At 34.6% G+C, this 16,933-nt stretch overlaps 1 protein-coding gene and 1 long non-coding RNA gene across 3 annotated transcripts; both read right to left on the bottom strand.

Annotated features, from left to right (window-relative positions):
• Positions 1 to 1,102: 1,102 nt before the first annotated feature.
• LOC133031157 (uncharacterized) lies at positions 1,103 to 3,164 on the bottom strand. The gene is made up of 2 exons (XR_009684643.1): positions 2,543 to 3,164; positions 1,103 to 1,735 (listed from the first exon to the last, which is right to left on the bottom strand). It is a non-coding gene; the product is annotated as an uncharacterized LOC133031157 (long non-coding RNA).
• Positions 3,165 to 12,059: 8,895 nt separating this feature from the next.
• On the bottom strand, positions 12,060 to 14,054 carry LOC115724088 (GDSL esterase/lipase At4g16230). 2 transcript variants are annotated; one of them, XM_030653544.2, is made up of 5 exons: positions 13,710 to 14,054; positions 13,470 to 13,624; positions 13,128 to 13,379; positions 12,581 to 12,842; positions 12,060 to 12,497 (listed from the first exon to the last, which is right to left on the bottom strand). In XM_030653544.2, exons 1-5 carry the CDS (start codon positions 14,047 to 14,049, stop codon positions 12,274 to 12,276), a joined length of 1,233 nt encoding a protein of 410 aa, XP_030509404.2. In that variant the 5' UTR covers positions 14,050 to 14,054; the 3' UTR covers positions 12,060 to 12,273. The 2 variants fall into 2 exon arrangements, with proteins under 2 accessions (XP_030509404.2, XP_060960557.1); XM_061104574.1 differs by lacking the exon at positions 13,128 to 13,379 and having other exon boundaries at positions 13,710 to 14,049.
• Between the last annotated feature and the right edge of the window lie 2,879 nt (positions 14,055 to 16,933).

Here is a 16,933-nt window from a genome sequence, read left to right on the forward strand (position 1 = left end):
GTTGTGATCAATTTCGAGTAGTCACCCTCTTAGTTGTCTCTCATTCATGTTGTACCCAAATTGTTAGCCGTGCCTGGACCTTTTTTTGTCTTTCTCCTTTGAAAATGTCTCTGTCGAAGCCATACACATTTTTCTCTATTATCTCCTCCACCAAGTAGATGACCTTGAGTTTAAAGTTTACAACTTTCCTTCGGTAATCTAATATTTGTTGATGCTCTGCTTATCTCTTAGTGTTTAAGATACCTTCATAAGTTATTACCTCTAGTAATTTTATCATGTCTCTTTCTAACTTCTCATTTTGGATTCTATTCAGCACACTACACTCCTTTCTATATGATGGCATCGTCCTCTCCTGACTCATTTCTATAACATACTTATCTCCAATGTCTTTGCATACAGTACTCATACTTCTTACCATCTAACTTAAGAGTGTGTAACTTATAGAATATCCAACAAGATAGTACCTTCTCCTTAAAGATCTATTATTTCATCCTTCTTAATAAGTAGGTTTCGTAAATTATACTGTCCCAGTCTGGTATAACGTCTACTATTCTAAGTCATCCCTACTTCCTATATGTTGGGCTTCCATTCATGGCTAGGTGTAGAGATCGCTTCTTCAACCATTCATAGATAGGTGAAAATATATGCGTCGGTACTTAGTTGGCTATTGGTACATTTCATTATGTGCTTCAAGTTCCACTACTAGTGTTGGTGATATTTTGCTGAGCCTGTGAAAACTCTTCAACAAATTGTCTTAGTCATGCTCGTAGTTCTTCCAATACCTCTATTAGATCGTTAGCCTTAACTATTATTGGGTTTTCTAGAACATCAACCATCTGTGGGTCAGCGGAACACACATCCTTAGCCCCCACCTCTATTGGTCGTTCTTTTCACATTGATTCTAACTGATCTTCTAGTTTCATGTGTGAGCTCTTACAAGAAAGGTTAATTTAATAGAAACAAAAGAGTTCAATTATAGGGAGAGAAGATTCCATGAATATATCTAAACTTAATGTTGTCAAGCTTAACTAGTAATATTCTATTTATCAAACAAAGTCTTATGAATTCCTAATATAATTTATTCTAAATTTTCAAGAAAGGAACACTGTCCTTCCTAGTTTCAATTCAAGACAATAAAGAAAAATAAAACCTATTCATATTCTTCATAAAAAGTGTAATCAATCATAACAGGTAATATACTCTTAATTTCTCTAAGCACCCACTACAGATGAGGCACTAATTCTAGGAAACATATTTTAACAAAAATCTATGTATCACATATAAAACTATTAATGGCAATACCAAGAAAATTAAAACTAACACTTACATAATAGTGAGAGGGATCTTTTTCAGTCTTCTGTATGTATACCGTGAGTATCCTTCGGGCTAACGGACGATCGGCTCTGATACCAACTGTAACGCCCCGATATTTTGCCTTATTTTACAAAAATACTATTTTCATGCATAATTTGAAAAGATAAAAAAAATAATTTAAATACAACAGTGGATTTTAAAAAAAATCAAAATGCAACAGAGAAGGATCCTTCATTTGTAAAACAAGATACAGTAAGTAAATAATTTTAAATAATGCATTTCCACTGTGTTAGATTTATCAACTGCTTAAAATAAAACTAAGGCACCACTGGCGTTCTAGATCGTTTGTCCGCCCGTAGCCGCTCACAGTATACGTACCAGAACTGACCCTGCTCACTATACATACTTCCCTGTCTAATACCTGTAGGGGGAAAGTAAGGGGGGTGAGCTAAAAGCTCAGTAAGGAAATGCTTATCAAACAATACCATATAATATCACACATACCATTAATGTATTTATTAAGTTTTAGCAATATCATACATGCTCTTTTATAACTATAACCAAATAACTGTACATATGGAAACCTTTATCATACAAGTCTATACTATTTGTTCACACCGTACACATATACAGAGATCATAACTCCAATATCATACTCATAACATAATCATATCAATACTATAGATAATAATAACATTATCACAACATTGGCATATCATAGCCATTACTTACATAACCCGGGCCTAGCCTGACCCTACAATATCTGGCCTAATGCCCATATAATAACATGGGCCTAAGCAGCCCTACCATTGTTATAGGATAGGGTATCTCTATATTCAACAGTAACATCACTGTATCATACCCACCATAACAATCTCATACACGACTCAGTAAAATGTAGGGTAGGGTATCTCTACATTCAACGGCCTTATCCCGTATCATACCCCACCATGGTCCCTCACTTTACCTGAGACGTTAGCATACAACATATAACATACAACATAAACCATACACCATACAACATACAATACACAACATACAACATACAACATATACAAGTCATACAACCATAATCTATGTATCAATTCACAAACTCATATTGTGTCCATACCACACATTCTCAGTACCATATACATATTCATAAAAACAAATCATAAGTCATATTTCAATACATAAAGAATTTAAATTTATGTAGATAAACACATACAAAACTATCTAATTTCCTTACCTCAAATCCCGCTGCTTAAACTTGTTATCTCGTCACTACTACCTATAATAACACATGGGTCAAGGCCCTAACATTAAAATTCACACTCTTACAGTACAGCAGAAAGAATACTATTTTTGACCAATAACTATACGAATTCAGTAAAAGTTTCCTTCATAAAAATTATAGGAAATTCAATTATCTTTCCAACGATATATAGATCATTAAAAATGGATTAAAACTGAGGGAGTTATGATAGTTTTACTGAAACTATTTCTGAGGAGGAATATGGAGTAACGAATCACAGGAGACATCGGAAATACAAAGTTTTGATACTGAAATATTCCAAATCAGAGAATACTCTCTTCATAAAAGTTTTAGAAAATCAAATTCCCTTTCTAATGACACTAAAATCTTTAAAATCGGAGTTATAACGTAAGAGATATAGATATTATACCGAAACAGTTTTCTAGAAATCCTGAAACAAATGGATTTCGAACTACAGCAATAAAACAATAATTTTGACTTAGAATAATCAATAATTAGTGAATGGTTTCTTCATAAAACATTTGGAAAATTGAATTATCTCTTCAACAGTACCAAGATCGCTAGAATCGGATCATTATTCAGAGAGATATTCGGATTTTACTGAAACAACTTATATAGAAAATATAAAAAAATAATTTACAACAAACAGCGTAAAAATACTAATTTTTGACATAGATAAATTTCGATTCTGTAAAATCTTTCTTCATAAGAATTATAGGAAATTTAATAAGATTTCTATAGACACCAAGATTGCGAGAATCAGATGAGTATTTAAAGAGATATGACAGTTTTACTGAGACATGTTTCATTCTGAAAAATAAGAAAAGGAGACCTACGAAAATTCTCCTATTGTGATCAATAAATAAGTAAATGTAGAGTTTCTTACCTCAAATACATCAAGCTACTTGGATCGATAGACATAAGATGATGGTGATCAAAGATGAGAGTGAAGAGTGGTATAGATTTGGCTAAGGATGTAATGGAAAGATGACTTGAAAATTTTTAGGGTTAGTCTTGCTCAGATAGGTGGGAAGAATAGAACGATATAATTTTAGGGTTAATGAAACCTATACTATTCTGACTCTTATTAGCTTTAGTTTTATGAATAATAATAATATTAACATAATAACAATAATAATATGATAAATTATTAAATAAACAAATATCTAACTTTTAAATTTAAATTGTAATCTCTCAATCTCGTAACTTTAGGGCTTAGTTTTGACCTAGAAAAATTACGAATTCTGATATAGTTATTTCTACAAAATTTATAGATCTTTAAATTATCTTTCCAACGCCACTGAAATCACCTCAATCCGAGCTCTAGAACTCCAGATATGATCATTTTAGTAAAACAGTTTTTAATCCTGCGAATTTATCCAAACCTACGAATTTTTAACATTAATTAATTAAACTCACTAAATATATTATAAAACCCTAATGGACCTTCATATTGGGCTTTAATTAAACGATTACTTACTCTGTAAAAATACCATAATATTTTACTTTCGTAGTTAATACAACTTTAACTCTCTCTAGAAAATTGGTACAACTACTCTAAGCAATAATATCAACTCACTAACAACACAAAGAAACAAGATAATTATCCTCGCTCAATTAATATCCAAAAAAAAAAAAAAAAAAATTAAATACTATTTTAATCTGGATATTACAGTTGGTATGGCGCAAGGCCGACAAATACAAGAAAATTCACAAAGTAATCTTGGAGCGGGAGCATGGCACCGGCCATCAAATGGGTCTGACTCCAAGCCCCGAAGCCGTCAAAGTTGTGATTAGGCGTCTCCGAGTCACGAGGAGGCCGGTGGAAGGTCCCTGAGGTAGAGGGTTTGATCCCGGCCACATTAATGATGTTCTCCAGCTGGTGAGGGCAAGTCAGGGTCGATCGAAGCTCGGCCGCTTCCCAACCAGTGGCGCGGGACTTGTACCCCTCCTGGGCAACGGGTCCCAGAGAAACCTCCTCCAGGGTGGCTATGTTTTTCCCTTTCTTCTTCGAAGATTTCGAGCCAGAAGCAGACATTTTATGTTCTGAGAAAAACAAAAAGAAAAAACCCAGCAGTTAGGCCCCATACCAAACCCTAAATCAGGAAGAAGGGAGTGGGGGTCCCCTAACCGCTGGAAAGAGGCCCCCTCCGGACACGTGTCACCTGGGAAACTCAGGAGAGAATCCCTGAACAAGTGTCGGGTGCAGTAAAATCGCAGAAAAGTGGTTTTGCAAAAAGGAAAAGAAAAGAGAAAAGCCTTCCTATGCCCTAAGCAATTGCTAAACGAAGAACACATGGCCTTCTTCAAACAAAGCTGTATGCCTACAACAGAGGCATGACAATGGCGACTCTACAACTAACACAGTAAACATAAAGCGAACTCGAAGAACTTAAACAACTCACACACCCGAAGCCTCTAAGTGCGAACCCCGGAAAACAAACGAAGTAAATGTAAGCATGCTATTATCTAAAGATGCAAGAAACTTACGGATGATTGTTGAGCGGGGGTGCGAGTGTGGTTGAGTGAGAGTTGAGAAGCAACCGGCAAAATCGAACACTGGAAAATTGAAAGGAGTGTTTAAGTGCTAAAGCAGTTTGTGCTACTTTGAGGAATTTTCTCTCTGAGAAATTCGAGCAGAAATGGCAAGGAATGAAAAGTAACCGAAATGAAGGAAAGGTGGTGGCTTTTATAGGCAAAAGTGCATGAGGAACAGGCGTCTTCACCTACCAATCGCACGGTGGGGGAAACGCACGATTCGAATTCCCAAAAGATCAATGGACCAGATCAATCTACCATTAAGGCGGTGGAAACGTTTGAGTATCCGTCTGACACCATCAATGCGCCGCATCAATCATGGGGCGTGAAACGAATCGACCTCTGCAAAAGCGAATCGCCGCATTTAATGCCATTATTAGACACACCTTCACGCGCCCCCAAGTCGTATCAGAAGACCGAGGAGGCGGCTGGAAACATTCCTGCAGACAAGCATATTGCTGCATTAAATGACATCATTTAATGTGCCCCCACGCGCTCGAGGCTCGAGCTAGGGGAACGAGGGGTCAACCGGAGACACTTGAACAAGCCTTGGTTTATTTTACTAAGTAAACAAGGCTTGGGGGGTAAATGTTGCTCCAAAATTTGCCCAAAATACATGGACCAGTCAAGAGGGGACACGTGGATCAGATAACTTGGAAAGATTTGCTAAGTCTTTTTATGCCACCAGGAAGCGCTATTAGCATGGGTCCCGGAGGAGACATCCGGAGTACAAGTTACTCTTGGAAGCTAGCATAGCGTAAAGGCCCTCCGGGATGTGTCAGGTCTCTCCCGAGAAATCAAGTCGCATTTAATGCTGCATGGGAGGAAGCGTGTTGGGACTGTAACACGCAATAAAGTCTGACGGCACAACCCCCGAACAGCAGCGCTACAGTAATGATCATTTAAGTCTAGCGACGGCTACTCTGCGAAGAGTCACGTCAATCATAAGACAAAAAGGACACTCTCCATGAAAACCCTACAGCACCTAGGGATTTGACCATGCATCATCCATGGTATATTCATCGGAAATGCCCAACTTTATGGATACTTACAGACACATGTGTAAGAACAATTCTAGGGATTACCCCACCAAAACACTATAAATACCCCCTCAAAGCTCATTTAATGGGGTCGGAGAATCTTGGTTGCAAAAGAGCAAGAAGAGAGAAAACTCACCAAGAACATTCTCTGTATTTAAGAGAAAAACATTCTCTTAAGTGTAGAATCTGTATTAAATACATCCATTAATAGCAGTGGCTCGTGGACTAAGGCTCATTAACGCCCTAACCACGTAAAAAGTCTTCATCTCACTTTCTTACAGCTCATCATTATAATTATATTTTAATAGTTGCCGAAAACCTCGGTCAACACTGGTCAAAGTCGAGTGTCAACTTGCTAAGAAAGAATTGAAAAGACATTGCTGGTATAGGTTTTGTAAAGAGATTTGCAATTTGGTTTTCGGTCTCCACATAATCTGGACAATCCTTTTTTAGATGTGAAGTCTTATGATAGATGTAACACATTTTCTTGTATTTTGACTTAAATTTTCCTTTGTTCAAGCTTCCATGGTTCTTGTTCTCTCTTTGATCAAATCTTCCTCGAGATACCAGTAGGCCATCTACAGACTTATGCCCATTTAGTTCTTGTTTCTTCTTCAACTCTTTTGACATCAAAGCACTCTGTACTTCCTTCAATGTCAAAGAGTCCCTTCCAAACATCATCGTATCAACGAAGTATTCATAGCTTTCTGAAGGTAAAGAATTCAAGAAAATTATGGCATGATCTGTATTTTCAATCTTGATGCCTATGTTTTCAAGATCAAGAATTATCTTGTTGAAATCATCCATATGATCTTCAATACAACTTTTATTTTAAGAACAGTTGATTAGTAAGGGACTTTGTCATGTATAGACTTTCAAGCTTCTTCCATAGGCCAGCAATTGTTGTTTCCTTAGACACTTCTCTCAGGACCTTGTCACCAAGATAGAGAATAATGGCACTGAGTGCCTTTTCAAGAATTTTAGTCTTCTCCTTCACTGTCTTTTTCTTGATGTTGTCTTCACCATGCAAGGCTTCTGAATCCCTTGTTGCACTAACAAATCTTTCATCTTCACCCTCCATAACCTGAAATCGTTCTTGCCTATAAACTTCTCCAAATCAAATTTTGCATTTCCCATTGTTACTCTGGATGTTCTTCACGCATAACCACACTGAGCTTACCTCTTCGAAGCTCAAGAATCCATCCAGCTCTGATACCAGTTTGTAAGGAATGATCGATTCCTATGGAATCAACAACATTGATCCAAGAACAGTACAAACCATGCTTGAACTGAAAGTGAAGTTACAACTTGAGCAGTATAGCTCGTTTATTGAATATAACAGGAAAAGTATTTACAGTTTGATGTCTCAACCAAAAATATCTAGTTACAATGAATGACCTAAAGCTATTTATAGCTTTGTCCTAAGTGTCTAACTAGTTACTAACAGAAATAACTAACTCTCAAAAGGAGTTTAACAGAATAACTGACCATAACTAACACATACATACTCTCACAATTTATCGTTAGACAACTATTTATGTATTTATTTTTTGTCTAAACTCTTGAATTGTGCTAGATTAATGTTATGTTAATGCTATATGAATAGGTTGTTTAAATAATGACCAGAATGCAACCACAGGGGGACATTTATAGTTCGGGAGGGTTTTGCAACAAAGAAAAGTTCAAGGACAAAAACTCTACAAGGGTCATAGTTTAGGAGGGATAAATCTGATTTTTTCAATTATATATTACCTATTATATTATATACCTCATTTTGAAATTATAAAATTTTATTATTTCTATTATTTATGTAATTATTTATTTAAATTTTAAAAAATAAATTATCATTCTAGTTGTCACTAACTCAAAAAAAAAAAAAAAGAGAAAAAAAAGTTGAAAGTATGAAGATGTACCAACAAATTCCATAAAAAAATAATGCATTACAAAAAGATAAATCAAGTTGTCAAAACTAAGTAAAAAAAATTCGTAATACAAAAACATATTGAAGAGTTGATATTGTTTTGCATGTTGCAATAAGGTCAATATTTTTTTTTTAGTTACTTTGTAGTTATCTTTTTGTTGTTTTATAGTTATTTTCATGTTGTTTGTTAAATTAATTTTTAGCTGTCTTAGTTGTTTATATTTTGCTGAAACACAATAGTTTTGTAATTTTAAAACTTTAACACAATATTTTTGAAAACTTGATACAGTAAAAATATATATAAAAAAAAAGTGTGCTAGTAAAAAGAAAATTTGATATTATATGGTTAAAATTAATTTATCCACTAAAAACATGCTAGCATATTTTGCATCATGCAAAATATACTCACACTATTTTTCTATCCAATTTTACCCTTAAACAAATAAAAACCAAACATCCATGTCTCTCTCTATTTCTCCGGCGTTAACCCTAACCTAGAACCTTCACCGTCGAACACACAGACCCAGAACTTCAGTCGCAAGGCCTCGCCGTCATCTTCTCTCACGGCCTCTCTCGTTTTCTGTATTTTTCTTCTAGTTTACCAGTTTTTTGCGATATTTAGCGATATTTAGCGATGATAGAACAAATCTGAGGTCAGGGATGAAGTTTAGTGATGATTTGCGATATTTAGCGATGTTTCGTGATGTGTTTTGCGATATTGTGAATTTGAGACATTTAGAGATGTTTTCACGATTTCGCGATATTTCGCGACATCTAGCGATGTTTTGCGACCTCGTCAAAAATTAGAAGAAAAAAAATGTAGAAAACAAGCGCTGTTGTGAATTGAAAACATTTAGCGATGTTTCATGATTTCGCAATGTTTCGCGACATTTAGCGATGTTTCGCGACATCGTCAAAAACTAGAAAAAAAAATGCAGAAAATAAGCGAGTGGGTTTTGCCGGAAGTGGTGCGATGGTGGTGGGTTGTCGGGTGCTTCTCGTGGGTCGTCGCAAGTCGTCATGGGTCTTCTCGGTCGTGGGTCGTCTTGGTCGTGGGATGTCTTGGTCGGCCGGAGCTCGTGAACATTCGGGGCTTGAGTGCTTCTCGTGGTCCGGTGGGGTTTCGTTGGTGGTCCGATGGGGTTTTGTTGGGAGTGGGTTTGGAGAGTTAGAGATAGAGAGAGAAACGAGAGAGTTAGAGGGAGAGTGGGGGTTTGAAATGAGAAGGGTGTTGTTGGGATTAAAAATGTTTGGAGGGTATTATTTTTACATTTTTTTAAGAAACATATAAAAACACTTTATGCTTTTTTTAAGTATATAATGTCAAATTTCCCTAGTAAAAATATAAAAATGACAAAAAAAATAATTATTTTTGTAAGATTCCTATATTATTTGTATTTTTTTAAAAAAAGAAAAGGGGTACAATTGCAAAATAGGATCACTACCTTTATTTTGAATGGTAAAGTCACTGATGATTATGATAATGTTATAGCTCACTATTTTGATCATTTCAGGAACTTCATGGAAGCTAAGAGTTCGACCACCAAAAAATTGAATTCTAATTGTTTGGCTCAAAGAAATGAACTTACATTGCAACAACAACTTCAGCTCATCAAGCCCTTTTTGAAGGAGTTTAAGGATGCAATATTCAATAATATAAACCAAATAAAAAGTCTCGATCCTGATGGTTTTGGTGCTAGTTTTTTCAAGGTGCTTTACCCCAAAACCACCATGACCCCGAAAACTCAAAGAAACCATACCTTAAATCAAACACAAACACATATTGTTTTTCTCTACAAACTTTGTTTTTCCAAATTGTTTATTTTTTGCTTCATGTTTTTTCATACCACCCGCATTGAAATCACTGTAACAACCACCACCACTACCATCACAACCTATTTCTCAAATCCAAATCAACACACACGCACAATTTTCTCAAATCCAAATTATCACCCAAAAAAAAAAAGAATAAAAAACACACACACGATAAAAAAAATCCACATCTAACAAATCATCACAAACCTAAAATATTAGATTTAAACCCTCTTCTTTGTGTGTGTGGTTCTCCGCCACCTCCTTCGCTTGTCGACGAAGGATCTGATCCCATGACGGAGATCAAGTACCCAAACCCCAAAAACCTAATCCCATTGAAGCCAGCACTAGTTCGAACCTTCCACCTTCTTTGAGGAATATTTGAGACCCGATGAATAAGATAGATGCGACACTGTGATGATCTACAATAACGAACAAGAGAGGTGTGACAACGTTAGAGGACTTGCGATTTCATCTTCTTGTTTGTCGATGTCAATTATCTGTGTGCATGAGTGAGCCGAAGAGAAAAACATAAAAGGGAGAACTAGTTTTCAATTTTTTTAAATTATATATTATTGGGAAATTCTACAATGCACCCCCTTAAAATGGATACATTGATGTACCCTTGTCTGTTTTAGCACTCGAAATAATTTTTTTGTCAAATTTTTTCTCATGGTTATGTATGTTATAGTTATTTAAGACATCCTGCAAAATTTTAAAAATTTTGAAAAAGTTTAACATGCCGAAAACTACGTTCAAACAGTGTGTTGCACGCGTGACTATTTTATTTTATACGGGTGTAAAATAGACTGTTTGAACATTGTTTTCTATATTGTAAATTATTCAGAATTCCTCAAAATTTTATAGGTTATCTTAAATAGCTATAACGTACATGAATATGAAAAAAAATTAGACTAAAAAATTCTTCTGGATGCCGAAACAAGTCAAGGGTGTATCAATGCATCCCTTTTAAGGGGGTGCATTGTAGAATCACCCTATATTTTATTATTGGGTGATTCTACAATGCACCCCCTTTAAAGGGATGTATTGATGCACCCCTACTTGTTTCGGTATCTAGAAAAAAAATTAGTCTAATTTTTTTTTCATATTCATGTACGTTATAGTTATTTAAGATATCCTACAAAATTTTGAGAAATTCGGAATAATTTACAATATAGAAAACAATGTTCAAACAGTCTATTTTACACGCGTATAAAATAAAATAGTCACGCGTGCAACACACTGCTTGAACGCAATTTTCGACGTGTTAAACTTTTCCGAATTTCTTAAAATTTTGTAGGATATCTTAAATAACTATAATTTACATGACCATGAGAAAAAATTTGTCTAAAAAATTATTTCGGATACTAAAATAGAGAGAGATGTATCGGTGTATCCGTTTTAAGGGGTGCATTATAGAATTTTCTATTATTATTTTAGTTTTTATAAATAGGCTTTAAATTTTATAATATAAATTTTTTTATTTACAAAATAATTACATTTAGAATGACTTTTAAAAAAAATGTAATTATGTGTGAACCAATGTAAACTTGCTAGGTGTACAAGATGTATACGTGGAGAGTCCAACTTGAAAGTTAACGAATGATATTGGATCGAAAGTCATGTCTGCAAATAAAATATAAGTTTGAAAAATTTCCTTGGGGGGTTAGTTGGTAACGTAATCAAATAGCGATTTAGCCACTATTTACTCAAACATAATTAATAGTAAATTTTTGACTTAAACTAAATTTTGTACAAAAATATGAAAAATTAATTTTGATAACTTAATAACTTGAATAAAATAACACAAAATAAAAGTAATCCATCTATATCTTAGCAATTGTAAGTATAAATTAAAAAACTATTTGATTTTGTTGTATATGCATGTAATATAATAGAATAAAAACAATTGAAAATTGATCATAATGTTTAGTTTATTGTTGAACATATTGCAATTAGAATTATATTGTGTTTGCTTTAGTATAAGAATGTAATAAAATAAAATGCAATAAAACTACCCATATTTTAATTTGATAAATTAGATATACAATGTTATTAAAGCCATTTTTAGATAAATTGTATTATTTTATTAAAACCAATTATGTATATTCTCATTATATATGTAATGGCTATTACACCATCCATTGTAATAATATTATGCCCATTACAACAACAAAAATAAAAACGCAAACACAATAATAGTGACAATTTAATTACATTACAAAGTCCTATTACATGATTTACACATCCAAGCAAACACAACCAATTTCAAATTATTTTTCTAGTTATTTATATATATATAAAAAAATTAATAGAGAGAATACCTTGAAATTGGTGTTATAAAACTCTTTTGTAGAGTATATAATTAGATGAGTAGTTGGATGAACAAAACATCAAGACTGAAAAAGTTGCCTAACATTGTTTGGTGAAATAATGTGAGTGTCACCATCCAAAAGAGACTTAGCTATGATTTCATTGGCAGCTTGAGAAGGATTATATGGATCCCAAAACACATGCTTGTTTCTCTCCAAACACACTTTTGATTTAGGACCACATGGGATTAGACCACCAAACCTTCCAACAACATAGCAACATGAAGAGTCTGAATTTTCAAAACCTGTTCATTAATTAATTAAGTAAAATCAACTAATTATAATTCTCTTAATTAAGCAAATATTGCAGTTAGTTAATAATTAATACCATATTTTGAGTAATTCTCAATAATATCTTCCATAACATTGTAAACATCAGCATAAACAAGCTTTGAGCCTTCAAGACTGTTTGTGAGCTCTGTGATAAGGTTTCTCAATTGCATGTTGAATATTTGAGCAAGTCTATTTGGGAATATAGCACAATTATTATTGTCTAATGATAATATATTTGCATCTCTCTGACTTGGCGTACACCCAATTGGTCCCACATTTAACACAACAATTTTCCTTGCACCCAAGTTGTAAAGTCTCTGCATATACATGAAATAACATAACACCACAAATATTTTATGAGGAAAAAATTAAATTAATTAAAAGATAGAGCTAGTTAGGAGGACTTGTATTTTTTCTAAAGTTAGTAGGATTTGTAATTTTGCTGTCCACCGTTTATTCACCAGAGATTTGGTTGTATCCCGCTTTCTACCATACCTGTAAACCTTTTATGTAATGACCGTGATGTGTAACTACTTTTTATTAATTCTAAGCACGCTTTTTTTTTTTTTGAAAAAAAAAAGATAGAGGTAGTTGAGAATTACAGTAAGTTGGTTTCCAAAGTTTGAGATCATATTTTGTACAAACTTTAGGGAAGGGACTAAGTCCAAGTCAGCATTGGAAAGAATAGATGGTATCATGTAATTATGAATGAAATCACTTGAGCCAATTGAAATGTAGAACACAGCCTTTTGGATTAATAGTTGCATAGCACCATCATTTCCAATGCTTGAGATTATATTTTGCCTTGTATTTTCAAAGTTATCTATCTGGGCATCCATATTTATTCTTCCAACCTATATATAAACATAAATTAATCAAAACAATTAAAAATAATAAAAATATATTTATTATTATATAAATATATATATATATATATATCTTACAAATATTTTGCCAGTTTCATTGAGAATTCCAGCACCAGCAGAAGCATAATTAACACCCAGATCAAGAACTCTTGGCTCTAATAATTTATCATCAGTAATTGCTAATAAGGGAGACAAGTAAGGAAGAGTGAAATCTTTGTAACCCAATTCTTCACCTGTTAATAATAATTAAAAGATTAATTAACTTATTGTCATAAGAAAATCAAAGCAAAAAGAGTATATATATATACATAGTCTTGCCTAAGATGTCAATGACAGTTTTGCCATTAGTGAATCGACCAGTTGGTTGACCAAAATCGATTCCATAGGGATAAAAATCAGACTTGGAAAGTGTTGGTATGAAGTTGTTGTTTCCAGCATCAAACAAAGCATCTCCAAAAATAAAGCTAGGACCAACACTACTATTTTGTCCTAAGCATATTCCAAACAAACTGATCATCATCATAAACAATATTAATGTTACTATATATAATTTACTACAATTTGATGAGTAAATAGCCATGCTAAAGAGTAACAAATATGTATTTTGAATATCTTGATGATGAATGTAATATATAACTAAGGGTGTATTATAGATCATAAATAAGGTATATATACTACTACATGATTATCTACTCACAATAATATGCAATTAATCTCAAATGTTAACATAATTAAAATGATGTAGTTCTCATATTTAATTATGTCTAGGGTAGAAATTAAATAATGTATATAAAAAAAATGTGTATGTGTATATATCACTACATTACTCATACTATGTACCTATAAAGTTTAAATAACTATAGTGCTATTTATCCCTAAAGGATACGTAACATTATTAATTAATTGGCCATGAAGTCAAATAATATGCACTCTAATACACTTCATTCTTCATACTTAATTACCAAACCAATATATACTTGATTAAAAGTGAATGTATACCAAATTCCAAAGACTAACTATATAGTTTTATTTTTGGCATTGTTGCGCACCAGTGGTGTCTAGCATCATATTGAGGTAGCGTCTTATTAATGATTAATGATATTCTATCATAATTATAACATTATATTATGTGAGACGCGATACTTAATTCCACTAATAGTGACATAACATCTTAAAGGGTACTAAGTACCATTGGTATCTTTTAATATTTTTTTTACAAGTCTAACAATATAGTTAGTAACACTACCAAATTCCAAAACCATAAGATAAGAAATGAATAGAGACTTTTATAAGAACATTAATTCACTTATTAATTTGCCAAAAAAAAATTATTAATTACTCATTTTTATAAATATCGTGATCTAGAACATAACATCTCAATTAATTTATGAATTATTTGTGAGTTATTACTCATTAATTGTGTCATGATTTCGCTCTTAAATTGTATACCTCTTCCATCTTCATCAATTGTGAATTATTTGTTTTTCCATGTTTAACTTTTGGCAATTGTTACTTTGTGGTTGTCGCATGAGGAGTAGAGATCTCACTACTATAAAAAAAATTCTTTTTTATGTCCAATAAAAATAGTGATAGAGATAGAAAAGTTTTGGGGAGATTTCATATCCAATGACATGAAAAGTGAGTGGGAATGTGACAAATGATTACTATATATATATATATATATTTTAATTTTTGATTCTATTTTTACGTCCAACTTTGATGGACATGGTGTTGCAGGGTGTTACGTGCAGTCCAAGATGGCATGTCACAAGCTAAGTGATGCCCACAAGTTGGCTAAGTGGTGGTGAAGTGGTGGCGCATGTTGTGACGCATGCAGGTGGCATGCTGATGCTTAGTTTGTATGCAGTGACATTTTCGTAAATATTTTTAATATTGTCCAGAACGGGACGGGACTTGGTATTCGCCATTTATTTGGGTCTACAAATAGAATGGTGCGATTGGTTTGGCGAAACTAGGTGATTTGGTATATGGTGCTTCCCATATGTCTACAGAGCAAAAATCATCTATGTTCCTGGTATAATGCTAAAAGCTCAGAATGCTCTTTAAGGGGGTACCCTGGTGTCAGCTCTCCACCACCCCTTGCACCTTGGTGCTAAGTGAGCTACTACTAGTCAGTGGGGACTGGTAGGGCGGGCATATGAGGACCACGAGGGGACTCATATGTCTCCATGAGTTGGAGTACTCATGGACATTATTGGGCCGACCCAGTAGTGTGTCGAAGAATGCCGCCAGAGGTTCAATGGTACGTTTCCCTTGGCTTACCGGTATGCCGCTGGCATGGGACGTGGCCTAGATCCTCCAAGAGACGTCGTGGTGCGCCTAGGCCACGAGTCTCAACACGGGACGACACGGGTAGTCATCCGTGGGCTAGTTTGCATACGCGCATAGGGACGGATGCACCATGTTGGAAAGGGACAGAGGTCTAATGTATGCAACTAGTTTGGCGGCTTGTCTGGAGGGCCTGCCAACATGCGTGGAGGCATGGCGCCTTGAGGATTGGTCCATGGACGTATGGGAGTCCTTGGGCGACGAGGGAGACTGTTCGGACAGTATCGAATGGGGCATAATAGAAGCGTTGGCACGTTAGCTTGGTGTTGGCATCTTGCCACACATGCTACCTTGGTCACGAGTGACAAGGTGAGCGTCGGTGTTGGGATTTGTCTTACCATGGTGGGAACCTATGGACAGTGCGAGTATATTGGCTAGAGAGCCTCGATGCATGGATGCACTCATGGATGCTTGCGAGCATGACTCGGCGGGAGTTGTTCGAGAGACGGAAGTGTGCACGAGGCACACGGTCGCGCGAAAAATGAGCCCATTGTTACTCGGATGGTTGGAAGGCTGACCTTGGCTTAGAGAAGTCAAGGTGCCGCACGGGTGTTCCGCTGCCTGAAAAGGTGAGCCCGTGACACAGGGCATGTCGACCAACAATGCTGAACGTGACTCTTATTTTAAAAAAAAACTAAAAGTTTAGCCGCATACACTTCTTTTATTATTATTATTATTAATAATAAAATACTCTCTCTCTCTTATAAAGACAAATTAAAAAAACCCTAACTAATATGATTCACACATCTCTTTCTCTTCTTCTCATTTAGCCACCTATTCCTTAAAAGAGAGTTACTTGTGGCATAACTTTTAGAAGTGTCATCTCGCTTGCAACTAACTACCAATTCTTAAATTTTGATGATAAAACCACCTAAATTCCGTGCCTATTAGCAAAAACACTCCTCCGTCAACAAGACCCCATTATCTGCCCTATGTGGCTCGGGAGACAAATTTCCACGTAGACTTACAACTGCCAAGTCACAAAAATTTCAATTGCATGGCATTATGAAATAAAAAACTTATTAAAGACAATTTAAAATAAATGAAATAAAAATAAAAGTAACCTAAATTAAATCAAAACCAATTTATGAACAGAATCCCACAAAACCCAAACTAGAAGAACCCCAAGTCCTAATCAAAATCTCACACCCATTTTCGTTGAAAATCAAAACAAACCCAGTAGAAGGGTTGGC

The sequence above is a fragment of the Cannabis sativa genome, chromosome 9 (assembly GCF_029168945.1).
Source record: "Cannabis sativa cultivar Pink pepper isolate KNU-18-1 chromosome 9, ASM2916894v1, whole genome shotgun sequence".
In the NCBI taxonomy this organism is placed as follows: Eukaryota; Viridiplantae; Streptophyta; class Magnoliopsida; order Rosales; family Cannabaceae; genus Cannabis; species Cannabis sativa.